Source organism: Moschus berezovskii, chromosome 4, assembly GCF_049115385.1.
Source record: "Moschus berezovskii isolate FMDL1 chromosome 4, NW_MosBer_1.0, whole genome shotgun sequence".
NCBI classification, from domain to species: domain Eukaryota; kingdom Metazoa; phylum Chordata; class Mammalia; order Artiodactyla; family Moschidae; genus Moschus; species Moschus berezovskii.
The window spans coordinates 52,323,871-52,336,106 of NC_142463.1; the positions used below are offsets into that span (position 1 = coordinate 52,323,871).

At 38.9% G+C, this 12,236-nt stretch overlaps 1 protein-coding gene across 1 annotated transcript in view; it reads right to left on the reverse strand.

Annotated features, from left to right (window-relative positions):
* Positions 1 to 11,272, reverse strand: part of SLC44A5 (solute carrier family 44 member 5) — a 115,612-nt gene extending 104,340 nt beyond the window's left edge. The window contains exon 1 of the mRNA XM_055401397.2: positions 11,203 to 11,272. Coding sequence (XP_055257372.2) covers positions 11,203 to 11,251 — 49 coding nt within the window. The 5' untranslated portion in view covers positions 11,252 to 11,272. The remainder of the gene's footprint in view (positions 1 to 11,202) is intronic.
* Between the last annotated feature and the right edge of the window lie 964 nt (positions 11,273 to 12,236).

The following is a 12,236-nucleotide window of genomic DNA, read 5'->3' on the forward strand; positions in this document are numbered from 1 at the left end:
ACTCAAAGTCTGAATATCATCACCTAAGTCAGGTCCAAGGGTAGATGAGGCTCTTCAGGACTGGTTCATCTCTTAAGGATGGTCTCCTTAGCTAGATAATTGAATTCATTAGGTGTATTTCCTTCTTTCCACATCACCATTGGCAACAGCGTTGCCAAACTTTAACCACCACACAGCAAAGTGCCTTTTCCTCCTGTTTCCAATTACATGTCCTCATTTTCCATCAAACTTTCATCAACAACCTCAACATTCACTAGGCTTCTGAACACCACCTGTTCTCCAAAATGAATGCCTACATTTTAGATTTTGTTAAGCCAGCATCCCACTTCCGGGTATCAGATTATGTTTTATCTATTTTTACACGCCCAAACCCACTGGCTTAATACAACAATTTTAATTTGCTCAGGATTTTAGGAGTTAGGAATTTGGAGAAGGCTCAGCTGAGCCCCTTGGAGGTCTCTCATGCAGTCAAATGTTGAGTGGGCTTCAATCATCTGCAAACCCTACAGGCTGACAGTAAACACTATCTAACTGTAAGAGCTCACCCAGCCTAGTAACTGGGACACCTATATATGTTATCTCCATGTTGCCTCGGTTTCTTACAGGATAGTGACAGAGCCTAGGCTTGTTCACATTAATTTACTTTCCTGTCTTCTCAACTAATAGGAATAATTAATTATTCCTGAGGAAGATTAAAAAAGAAAACCAAAAACAAGCTTTGAACCCTAATTATAAGTGCTTCCAATGTAAATACAACAATGAAAAAAACTTACTCTTTCAACTGGAAATCCATTTGAAAATACATAAAAAAGTATTCAATGTTAAAAGTGTGCTATTATTGTACACATAATGTTAGCACAAGGATAGCAAGAAAAATTTGCATAATAAATATTCCTACACTTTTTTCCAGTTAGTGCAATAATTGAACAGCACCCATAAGTGAAGGAGGACAAAAGAGGGCTATTATCATAAATGTTAGTTTGATCTTTCAAGGAGATTTGATTGCTGTCTACCCAGACTCCACTTCACCCACTTGAACAGAGGTTCTGCCTTTCATCAGTCGAATGTCAAGTGCCTTTGTTGCATCCAAGTGTAACCCTAAGCTGGCCATATTCTACATACAGGGCAAAGAACAGTTTTGTTGTTTTGTTTTCCCTTGGTAGAATTTGCAAGAAACATGTCTCTTTCACAGTAACATTCCTTATAAAAAGCACAAGGATGAAAGATAAGCCTAAGAGGGTCCTGATCTAACACAAGATGCAAAACTACTTATAACACCAGTAAAACTGACAGCTTCAACTTTCTTCAAGTGAAGGGGTACATTCTTTCAAGTTTAAAAAAAAAACATTTCTATTAACATCTGCCAAGTGTTTTCCTTCATTCTTCTTTTAGTCCAGTATTAGAAGAGTTAAATTTGTCTTAGAAACAGACTAGAATGGCTTTTAAGAGCCAACTCTTTGGAAAAGACCATGATGCTGGGAAAGACTGAGGGCAGGAGGAGAAGGAGGTGACAGAGAATGAGATGGTTGGATGGCATCACTGACTCAATGGCCATGAGTTTGAGAAAATTCTGGGAGATAGTGAAGGACAAGGAAGCCAGGTGTGCTGCAATACACGAGGTCTCAAAGAGTTGGACACAACTTAGCAACTGAACAACGACATTTTAATTAGTGGCATAAGGGTTAATTTAGAGGAAATACTAAATCCAATATTGAACACAATTTTTCACTGAAGAATATTTGTATCCCAATTTCCCTATGTGAGTTAAGACATTTACACACTGAATCTGGAGATCTTAAACAAAAAGGCAAATTTCTCATCTTGTTTCAGAGGAAATGACAGCACACATTCTACTGTTCATTCTACTGTTCTGACAAGGGAGAGAGTGGCCGTGGCATTCCCAGCTCTAGATAAGGACAGAAGGCATTTCTCCATGGATTACAAGAGACTGGCTCTGAGATGTCAATCATGACATAAGGTCCTCTAATGGAAAGATTTCAGAAACAGTAAGAGATCCTTATGAAGTTCCTTCATGCATTCAAACTTTAATAACAAAAATTATGGGTTGCTATAGAAACAATATAGTAAATTACATTTAAAAGCAATTTATTAAAATTCAGAACCACTAGATTATACAATGGTAACAAATGAAATACTGCCTTGTACTATTATGTAGCATTATTGGTATGGCTGCATATTATTTCATTTACTAACAGCCCTCCAGAGTAGGTAGTGTTTCCCTATTTTACAGATGAGAAAACCGAGATTAAGAAAGTAGCTTATGTCCACCAAACCATATGAGCAAGCCCTAGATCTGCTTGACTCCAAATCTTTTCTCTCATACAACATATTTCAACTGTATTACAAAAAGTAGAAACAAACAAAAAAATGACAGTGACAAACATGTGTCCCAAACTTGGAGATGCTAAAATTCTATTAGTTGTATAATAAGAAAATTCACCTCATCTTAATATTCAATTTATTCATTTATGTACTGTGCTCGCATGCATGCATACTAAGTCACTTCAGTCATGTTCGACTCTTTGCAGACCCTACGGACCACAGCCCATCAGGCTATTCTGTCTATGGGATTCTCCAGCAAGAATACTGGAGTGAATTGCCATATCCTTCTCCAATGTATTATTCTACTACTACATCATGTTTAGAAATTAAGATGCATACAAGAAATACCAAAGGAATCTTCTGAAGAACTTACAGTGCATTATTTGATTTTGTGGTTTATATTCCTTGGCTCTTCTCTCTTTCCCTATCTTCCTGCTGTAATTTTTTTTACATTCTCCAGTTATGTGTAGTTTTTGCACAGTATTACTCAGATGATCTTTTGGAAATTACTTTCAATTACTGTTCTCAAAGTATTTCTGTTTATTGGAAGATAAAACTGAAGAACAGAGAAGAATATTTTCCATTGTTCTCTAGATAGGCACTGGCTTTTTACTGCTGATACAATCTGTACACATAAGTCTAGACATCAATTATCTTTACTAGAAGTTATCATCTGACTTTACAGTCCCCACACTAATAATAAAGTTTCCTAAGTCAACATCGTAAGTCTCTGGCAATAAAGCGACACTATTCATTGGCGACGAGTTGACTCACTGGAAAAGACTCTGATGCTGGGAAAGGTTGGGGGCGGGAGGAGAAGGGGACGACGGAGAATGAGATGGCTGGATGGCATCACCGACTCTGTGGACATGAGTTTGAGTGAACTCTGGGAGTTGGTGATGGACAGGGAGGCCTGGCGTGCTGTGATTCATGGGGTCGCGGAGAGTCGGACACGACTGAGTGACTGAACTGAACTGAACTGAACTGATTCATTGGCAATGGTGAAATCTTTTTACACAAAATATTCTCACCAGTTCCTTTGGTAGTTTTTTTATTTAATCAAAGTATAGCTGATTTACAAATTTCTATTTTATTCATTTCCTCTCTGTACTTTAATATTTCCTTTCTTCTGCTGACTTTGGGTTCTGTTTATTCTTCTTTTACTAATTCCTTTAGGTGGTAGGTTAGGCTGTTTGAGATTTTTCTTCGTAGAATTGCTTTAACTGCACCCTATAGACTTTTGAAGGTTGTATTTCCATTTTCATTTCTCTCAAGTTATTTTCTGATTTCCTCTCTGATTTTTTTCATTGACCCATTGGCTTTTTGGTAGCATGTTGTTTAGTCTCCACATATCTGTTCTTTTCACGTTTTTCTTTATGTAATTAATTTGTAATTTCATACTGTTATGGTTGAAAGAAATGCTTGGTATAATTTATATCCTCCTAAATTTGTTGAGGCTTGTTTTGTGGCTTAGGATGTGATCCATCCTGGGGAAAATTCTGTGCGCACTTGCAAAGAATGTTCTGCTGTTTTGGATGGAATGTCCTCTAGATACCAATTAAGTCTAGCTGCTCTACTGTGTCATTTAAGACATTGTTTCCTTAATTATTTTTTGTTTGGATAATCCATTGGTATCAGTGCGATGTTGAAGTTTCCTACTATCATTTTGTTATTATCAATTTTTCCTTTTATACAGGACAGTATTTACTTTATATATTTAGGCACTCCTAGGTTGCGTACACATATGTTAACAAATATCTTCTTCCTGTATCGAGACTTTTATCACTATATAATGCCCTTCTTTGTGGTTTGATATAGCCTTTGTTTCGAAGTTACTTTTTCCAGTATGAAAATTATTACCCACACATTCTTGCTGTTTCTATTTGTATGAAATATCTTTTTCCCTTGCCGGCCTTTCAGTCTCTGTGTGCATTTAGATCTAAAATGAACCTCCTATAGGCAGCACATAGAAGGATCTTTTTAAAAATCCAATCAGCCACCCTGTGTCTTCTGACTGGAGCATTAGTTAATTGACATTTAAAGTAATTATTGATAGGTGTGTACTTATAGCCATTTTATTACTTGTTCTCCAGTTGTTTTTATAGTTATTCTCTGTTCATATTTCTTCATTTTGTTTCTTTTCTTGGGGTTTGATGATTTTATTAGTATGTGAGTATTCCATTTCTTTTAATTTTTGTGGAACTATTACAGATTTTTGATTTGTGATTACTATATGGTTCATATATGTTGATCTATAATAATATCAACTTGTTTTAAATTGGTAGTCATTTAAGACAAGTACATTCTAAAATATCAACACTTTTTTTTCACTCTTCCACCCACATTTAGTGCTTATGATGTCATATTTTACATCTTCATGTTTATCTCTTCAGTTCAGTTCAGTCACTCAGTCGTGTCCGACTCTTTGAGACCCCATTCACCGCAGCACGCCAGACCTCCCTGTCCATCACCAACTCCTGGAGTTTACTCAAACTCATGTTCATTGAGTCAGTGATGCCATCCAGCCATCCCATTTTCAGTTCTTCTGTGTATTCTTGCAACCTCTTTTTAATATCTTCTGCTTCTGTTAGGTCCATACCATTTTTGTCCTTTATTGTGCCCATCTTTGCATGAAATGTTCCCTTGGTATCTCTAATTTTCTTGAAGAAATTTCTAATCTATCCCATTCTATTGTTTTCCTCTATTTCTTTGCATTGATCACTGAGGAAGGCTATCTTATCTCTCCTTGCTATTCTTTCAAACTCTGCATTCAAATGGGAATATCTTTCCTTTTTTCCTTTGCCTTTTGCTTCTCTTCTTTTCTCAGCTATTTGTAAGGCCTCCTCAGAGAACCATCTTGCCTTTCTGCATTTCTTTTTCTTGGGGATGGTCTTTATCACTGCCTCCTATACAATGTCACGAACCTCTGTCCATAGTTCTTCAGGCACTCTGTCTATCAGATCTGATCCCTTGAATCTATTTGTCACTTCCACTGTATAATCGTAAGGGATTTGATGTAGGTCATACATGAATGATCTAGTGGTTTTCCCTACTTTCTTCAATTTATGTCTGAATTTGGCAGTAAGGAGTTCATGATCTGAGCCAGTCAGCTCCAGGTCTTGTTTTTGCTGACTTATAGAGATTCTCCTTATTCGGCTGCAAAGAATATAATCAATCTGATTTCAGAGTTGATCATCTGGTGATGTCCATTTGTAGAGTCTTCTCTTGTGTTGTTGGAAGAAGTTGTTTTCTATGACCAGTGTGTTCTCTTGGCAAAAATCTATTAGCCTTTGCCCTGCTTCATTTTGTATTCTAAGGCCAAATTTATCTCTTAACTGTTTAGAATAGTTATAGTTGGTTTAGAATTGTCTGTCTTTTAGATTTCCTATTGGCTTATGTAAGTAGTTGGTCATCAGTCTTTATTATATATTTACCTTTCCTGGGGAGATTTTCTCTTTAAGATTCTCACTTCTTTCCACTTAGAGAAGAGCCTTTAACATTTCCTTTTTTAAAATGATAATCTTGCTCATTAGAGTATTTTACGTTGCAGGATTTTCCCTTCAGCACTCTGTACATATCATTCTACTTCCTTCTGGCCTGAAAAGTTTCCGTGGAGAAATTAGCTGATAGCCTATAAGAATTCCCTTGCATATGACTCTTTGTTTTCTCTTGCTGCCTTTAACATTCTCTCTTACTTTTGACTTCTGCCATTTGAATTATGATATGTCTTGGTATGGGTCTGTCTATTTTAGGTTCATCATGTTTGGGACCCTCTACGAAAGAGTCCAAAATGCAGTACTTGGGTGCAATCTCAAAAATGACAGAATAATCTCAGTTCATTCTAAGGCAAACCATTTAACATCACAGTAATCCAAGTCTATGTCCTAACCACTGATGTTGAAGAACCTGAAGTTGATTGACCAGTTCTATAAACCTACAAGACCTTCTAGGACTAACACCAAAAAAAAGCTGTCCTTTTCATCATAGGGGACTGGAATACAAAAGTAGAAAGTCAAGAGATACCTGGAGTAACAGGCAAGTTTGCACTTAGAATACAAAATGAAGTAGAACAAAGGCTAACATAGTTTTATCAAGAGAACACACTGGTCATAGCAAACACCCTCTTCCAACAACATGAGATGACTCTACACATGTTCATCACCAAATGGTCAATACTAAAATCAGATTGATTATGTTCTTTGCAGCCAAAGATGGAGAAGCTCTATACAGTCAGTAAAAACAAGACCTGGAGCTAACTGTGGCTCAGATCATCAGTTCCTCATTGCAAAATTCAGGCTTAAATTGAAGAAAGTAGAGAAATACACTGGGGAATTCAGATATGATCTAAATCAAATTCCTTATGATTATACAGTAGTAGTGACAAATAGATTCAAGGGATTAGATCTGGTAGACATAGGGCCTGAAGAACTATGGAGAGAGGTTTGCAACATTGTGTAGGAGGCAGTGACCAAAATCATCCCAAAGAAAAATAAATGCAAGAAGGCAAAGTGGTTGTCTGAGGGGGCTTTACAAATAGCTGAGGAAAGAAGAGAAGTGAAAAGCAAGGGAGAAAGGGAAAGATATTCCCAACTACATACAGAGTTCCAGAGAATAGCAATGAGAGATACGGAGGCCTTCTTAAGTGAACGAACAATGCAAAGAAATAGGAGAAAACAATAGAATGGGAAAGGTAGAGATCTTTCAAGAAAATTAGAGATATTAAGGATACATTTCATGCAGGGACGGGCACGATAAAGGACAGAAATGGTAAGGACCTAACAGAGGCAGAAGAGACTAAGAAGAGGTGTCAAGAATACACAGAAGAACTATATAAAAAAGGTCTCAGTGATTCAGATAACCATGATGGTGTAGTCACTCACCTAGAGCCAGACACCCTGGAGTGTGAAGTCAAGTGGGCCTTGGGAAGCATTGCTACAAACTAAGCTAGTGGAGGCGATGGAATTCCAACTGAACTATTTCAAATCCTATAAGATGATGCTGTTAAAGTGTTGTACACAATATGTCAGCAAACTTGGAAAACTCAGCAGTGGCCACAAGACTGGAAAAGGTCAGTTTTCATCCCAGTCTCAAAGAAAGGCAATGCCAAAGAATGTTCAAAGTATCTTACAGTTATGCTCATTTCACATGCTAGTAAAGTTATGCTCAAAATCCTTCGAGCTAGGTTTCAATGGTACGTGAACAAGAACTTCCAGATGCTCCAGACAACTTCCAGATTGGTTTAGAAAAGGCAGAACAACCAGAGATCAAATTGTTAACATTCATTGGGTCGAGGAGAAAGCAAGGGAATTCCAGAAAAACATGCATTTATTCTTCATTGACTATACTAAAGACTTAGACTGTGTGGATCACAACAAACTGTGGAACATTCTTAAAGAATGTTCTTAAAGGAATACCTGACCACCTTACCTGTCTCCTAAGAAGCCTGTATGTGGGTCACAAAGCAACAGTTAGAACTAGACATGGAACAATGGACTGGTTCAAAATTGGGAAAGAATTACGACAAGGCTGTATATTGTCACCCTGCTTATTTAACTTATATACAGAGTACATCATGCAAAATGCTGGGCTGGATGAATCACAAGCTGGAATGAAGATTGCAAGGAGAAATATCTATACCCTCACATATGCAGATGATACCACTCTAATGGCAGAAGGTGAAGAGAAACTCAAGAGCCTCTTGATGAGGGTGAAAGAGGAGAGTGAAAAAGCTGGCTTGAAAGTCAACATTCAAAAAACTAAGATCCAGTCCCATTGCTTCATAGCAAATAAAAGGGGGAAAAGTGGAAGCAGTGATAGATTTTATTTTCTTGGGCTGCAAAATCACTATGGACAGTGACTACAGCCATGAAACTAGAGGAGGAGGAGTTAGAGCTGGAGCCCAGTGTGAGGCAGGACTTTCTCTCTGCTCATGGCTATCAATGTCCAATCAGGGGTGGGGTCTGAGCCCAAGCTGCTGGAGCTGACACCCTGAGGGTTGAGCCCAAGCTGGTTCTGTTCCCTTTCAGTGTGTTTTCCCCTCTATCTGCACTGGGACCTTTGCCCTAGAGTGGGGAAGTGCTGAGGTAAGTGGGGTTTGTGAGGGCTCTCTGCTCACACTGTCTGCAGGCGGAGGTCCCAGCTATCTCTGACACACTGCCTGTGAAGGCACCTACAACTGTTTCCTTTTTTCAGCTCAGACACAACCTGATGTGCAAGTCCCCCTTTGTCCCTAATAGCACATCACTGTCCTCAGCCTCCACCATTCCTGCCCTTTTGTTAAACCACATCACTGGGCTACATGGACACTTGGCACAGGATTAAGGATAAGCTGTGGTGGAGTCGCTGCTGTCCAAGACCTGAGAGCTACTTGAGATGTATTGCTTGAGTAAGTTCAGTAGTGGCTGCCACCCCCTCACCCAGGGTATGCCCAGGGACTCGGTCATCTCTGCACACCACAGCTGAGTCTTCTACCCACTCATTGCTACCCCAGATCCAATGATACATTGTGATGTGGAATGAGAAGGACCAAAAGCTTTGCTCAGCTTTTGTGCATGCCAAGGAGGTTATGGGAAACCTAGTAGCCACTAGAGCATACCTCTCTCTACCCTGCCTCAGGGGCAAGCTAGAATATGAGTGCTCCTCACAGCTGTAGTCCAGGCTTCCCACAGCCATCCTGTTACCCCAGCAGTCCTTCAACCAGCCAAGAGGGCTTGTCTCCTCTGTATAGAAACCCAGGGCAGGGGTGTTCAATCTGTGGTTCTCATTGCTTATTTCACAGGATGAGTGATGTGTGATCTTTCTTGTGCCCTGAGGTCCACTCCAGGAGCACACGACCTGACCTAATTGCCTTTTTCCCCCCCTTCCTATCCAATTATGTGTGTATCTTAACAGCCTTGGAGTCTTTCTGTCAGTTTCCAGTGAAAACTGTCCCACATGTACATACATTTTGATGTGTTTGTTGGGGTAGATGAGCTTCATGTCCTCTTACTCTGCCATACTGATTGATCCGTTTTGGTAGTTTTTTTTTTTTTAAATAACCTAAACAAAGACTTTATTAGTCCTCTTTATTTTCACTTCCATAGAAAAACCTTTAATCTAACAATGAACCACAGGGTATCTTTTTCTAGTAGGCAAAGACAATAGGACTTCTTATATGTCAAGAGACTGTTTGGTGAAATACTTAATAATTGCTCCTTCATTTTAATTTGCTTATAAAAAGAAAAGGTAATACGTTACTTAGACTTATCTAGGTTCTAATTCTAATTGGTAAATAGTAACATGAGCAGAGACATTACTTTGCCAACCAAGGTCCGTCTAGTCAAGGCTATGGTTTTTCCCATGGTCATGTATGGATGTGAGAGTTGGACTGTGAAGAAAGCTGATCGCCGAAGAATTGATGCTTTTGAACTGTGGTGTTGGAAAAGACTCTTGAGAGTCCCTTGGACTGCAAGGAGATCCAACCAGTCCATTCTAAGGGAGATCAGTCCTGGGTGTTCATTGGAAGGACTGATGCTAAAGCTGAAACTGCAATACTTTGGCCACCTCATGCGACGAGTTGACTCACTGGAAAAGACTCTGATGCTGGGAGGGATTGGGGGCGGGAGAAGAAGGGGATGACAGAGAATGAAATGGCTGGATGGCATCACCAACTCGATGGACATGAGTTTGAGTGAACTCCGGGAGTTGGTGATGGACAGGGAGGCCTGGTGTGCTGCAGTCCGTGGGGTCGCAAAGAGTCGGACATGACTGAGGGACTGAACTGAACTGAACTGAACATGAACCTTATTCAGTTCAGTTGCTCAGTCATGTCTGACTCTTTGCGACCCCACGGACTGCAGCACACCAGGCATCCCTGTCCATCACCAATTCCCGGAGTCCACTCAAACTCATGTCCATCGAGTCGGTGATGCCATCCAACCATCTCATCTTCTGTCATCCCTTCTCCTCATCTTCTGTCATCCCTTCTCCTCCTGCCTTCAATCTTTCCCAGCATCAGGGTCTTTTCCAATGAGTCAGTTCTTCACATCAGGTGGCCAAAGTGTTGGAGCTTCAGCTTCAGCATCAGTCCTTCCAGTGAATATTCAGGACTGATTTCCTTTAGGATTGAGTGGTTGGATCTCCTTGCAGTCCAAGCGACTTTTAAGAGTCTTCTCCAACACCACAGTTCAAAAGCATCAATTCTTCGGTGTTCAGTTTTCTTTACAGTCCAACTCTCATATCCATAAATGATTACTGGAAAAACCATAGCTTTGACTAGGTGGACCTTTGTCAGCAAAGTAATGTCTCTGCTTTTTAATATGCAGTCTAGGTCAGTCATAGCTTTTCTTCCAAGGAGCAAGCGTCTTTTAATTTCATGGCTGCAGTCACCATCTGCAGTGATTTTGGAGCCCAAGAAAATAGACTGTCACTGTTTTCATTGTTTCCCCATCTATTTGCCATGAAGTGATGGGACTGGATGCCATGATCTTAGTTTTCTTAATGTTGAGTTTTAAATCAGCTTTCTCACTCTCTTTTTTCACTTTCATCAAGAGTCCCTAACTCTAATTAGTAAATAATAATGTGAACCTTATTAGCTGCTTAATAAAATTTAAAAAGTAAAAATTATTAAAAAGCAACTATAAGGGTTTTTCTTTCTTTTGTATAATTTTATCTAAGTAATTTATAGACTTGTCTTTGAATAAACTGCTTTGTGTTTATTTTTCATTGCATCTCCTACCCAATGAGTTCCGGTGAGATATACTCCCTCCAGAAAAGACAATAATAAGAAGGATTTTGGAATGATTAATGTTAAAAATGTGACACTGACTTAGTCATGTAAATAGTAAAAGTTAAATATCTTCTATACCTGTTCTTACTCACCTGCAAGTCCTAAAAGAATGTAGGCCATAATGAACAGTATGAAGATCATGCAGCACAGCACATCTGTACAACTCCTAAAGACGAAGAGGAACAATGAATTAAAAGGATCCTGAGAAGACTCACATAGCATCCGTTTTTCCTCCCTCTTATGGACTAAACATGTCTCCCCCAACTCCTTATGTTGAAACCTAACCCCCAAGGTGATGGTATTAGAAGGTGGGTGGGGGGGGAGGATTAAAAGGGATACAAAATGACTGATGTTTACTACAAAAATATACATAGGAAGGCATAAAAAAATAATTGGGCTTCCCTGGTGGCTCAGATGGTAAAGAATCTGCCTGCAATGTAGGTCACCTGGGTTTGATCCCTGGGTCAGGAATATTCCCTGGAGAAGGAAATGGCAACCCATTCCATTGTTCTTGCCTGAAAAGTCCCATGGACAGAGGAGCCTGGCAGACTACAGTCCATGAGGTTGCAAAGAGTCAGACACAACTGAGAAACTGAACACACAAAAGATAATAACAGCAGTGATATGCCTTTTTATACTTAATAATTCTAAAAGGTAGATCAGATGTATTTCTGCAATCAAAGACTTAAGCAGCAGAGAGTGGTTATAGTTCTGTGATTAAAGAAGTTCCTCCAAAGTTGTTAGCATTTATTCTCTTGATTCTTTATTTGTAAAATTTTTTAGAAGTTAGAGTACACTAACATCAAAAAATTCTTTTATTTGAAATTGTAATTTAAGCTATTTGATTTTATAATTTTCTCCTTCATGCTTTCCAGTACATGACATAATAAAAAAAAATAGCCATTTCCATTCCTCTCTCTCTCCATTATCTTCCTACATGCACATATAAAGGGTACTCTGATTAAATAAAGGATTGACTACATAAGCTTTCTATGAGGAACAGAGTTGCGACCATTCAAACAACAATGTCTATAATGCATTACAAAATGAAATGCTCTAAACTGTAATTTTCCAGCTATTCTGTAAGCTGGATATTGTGAAATGAGATTTAGAGAAAATTTGGCTC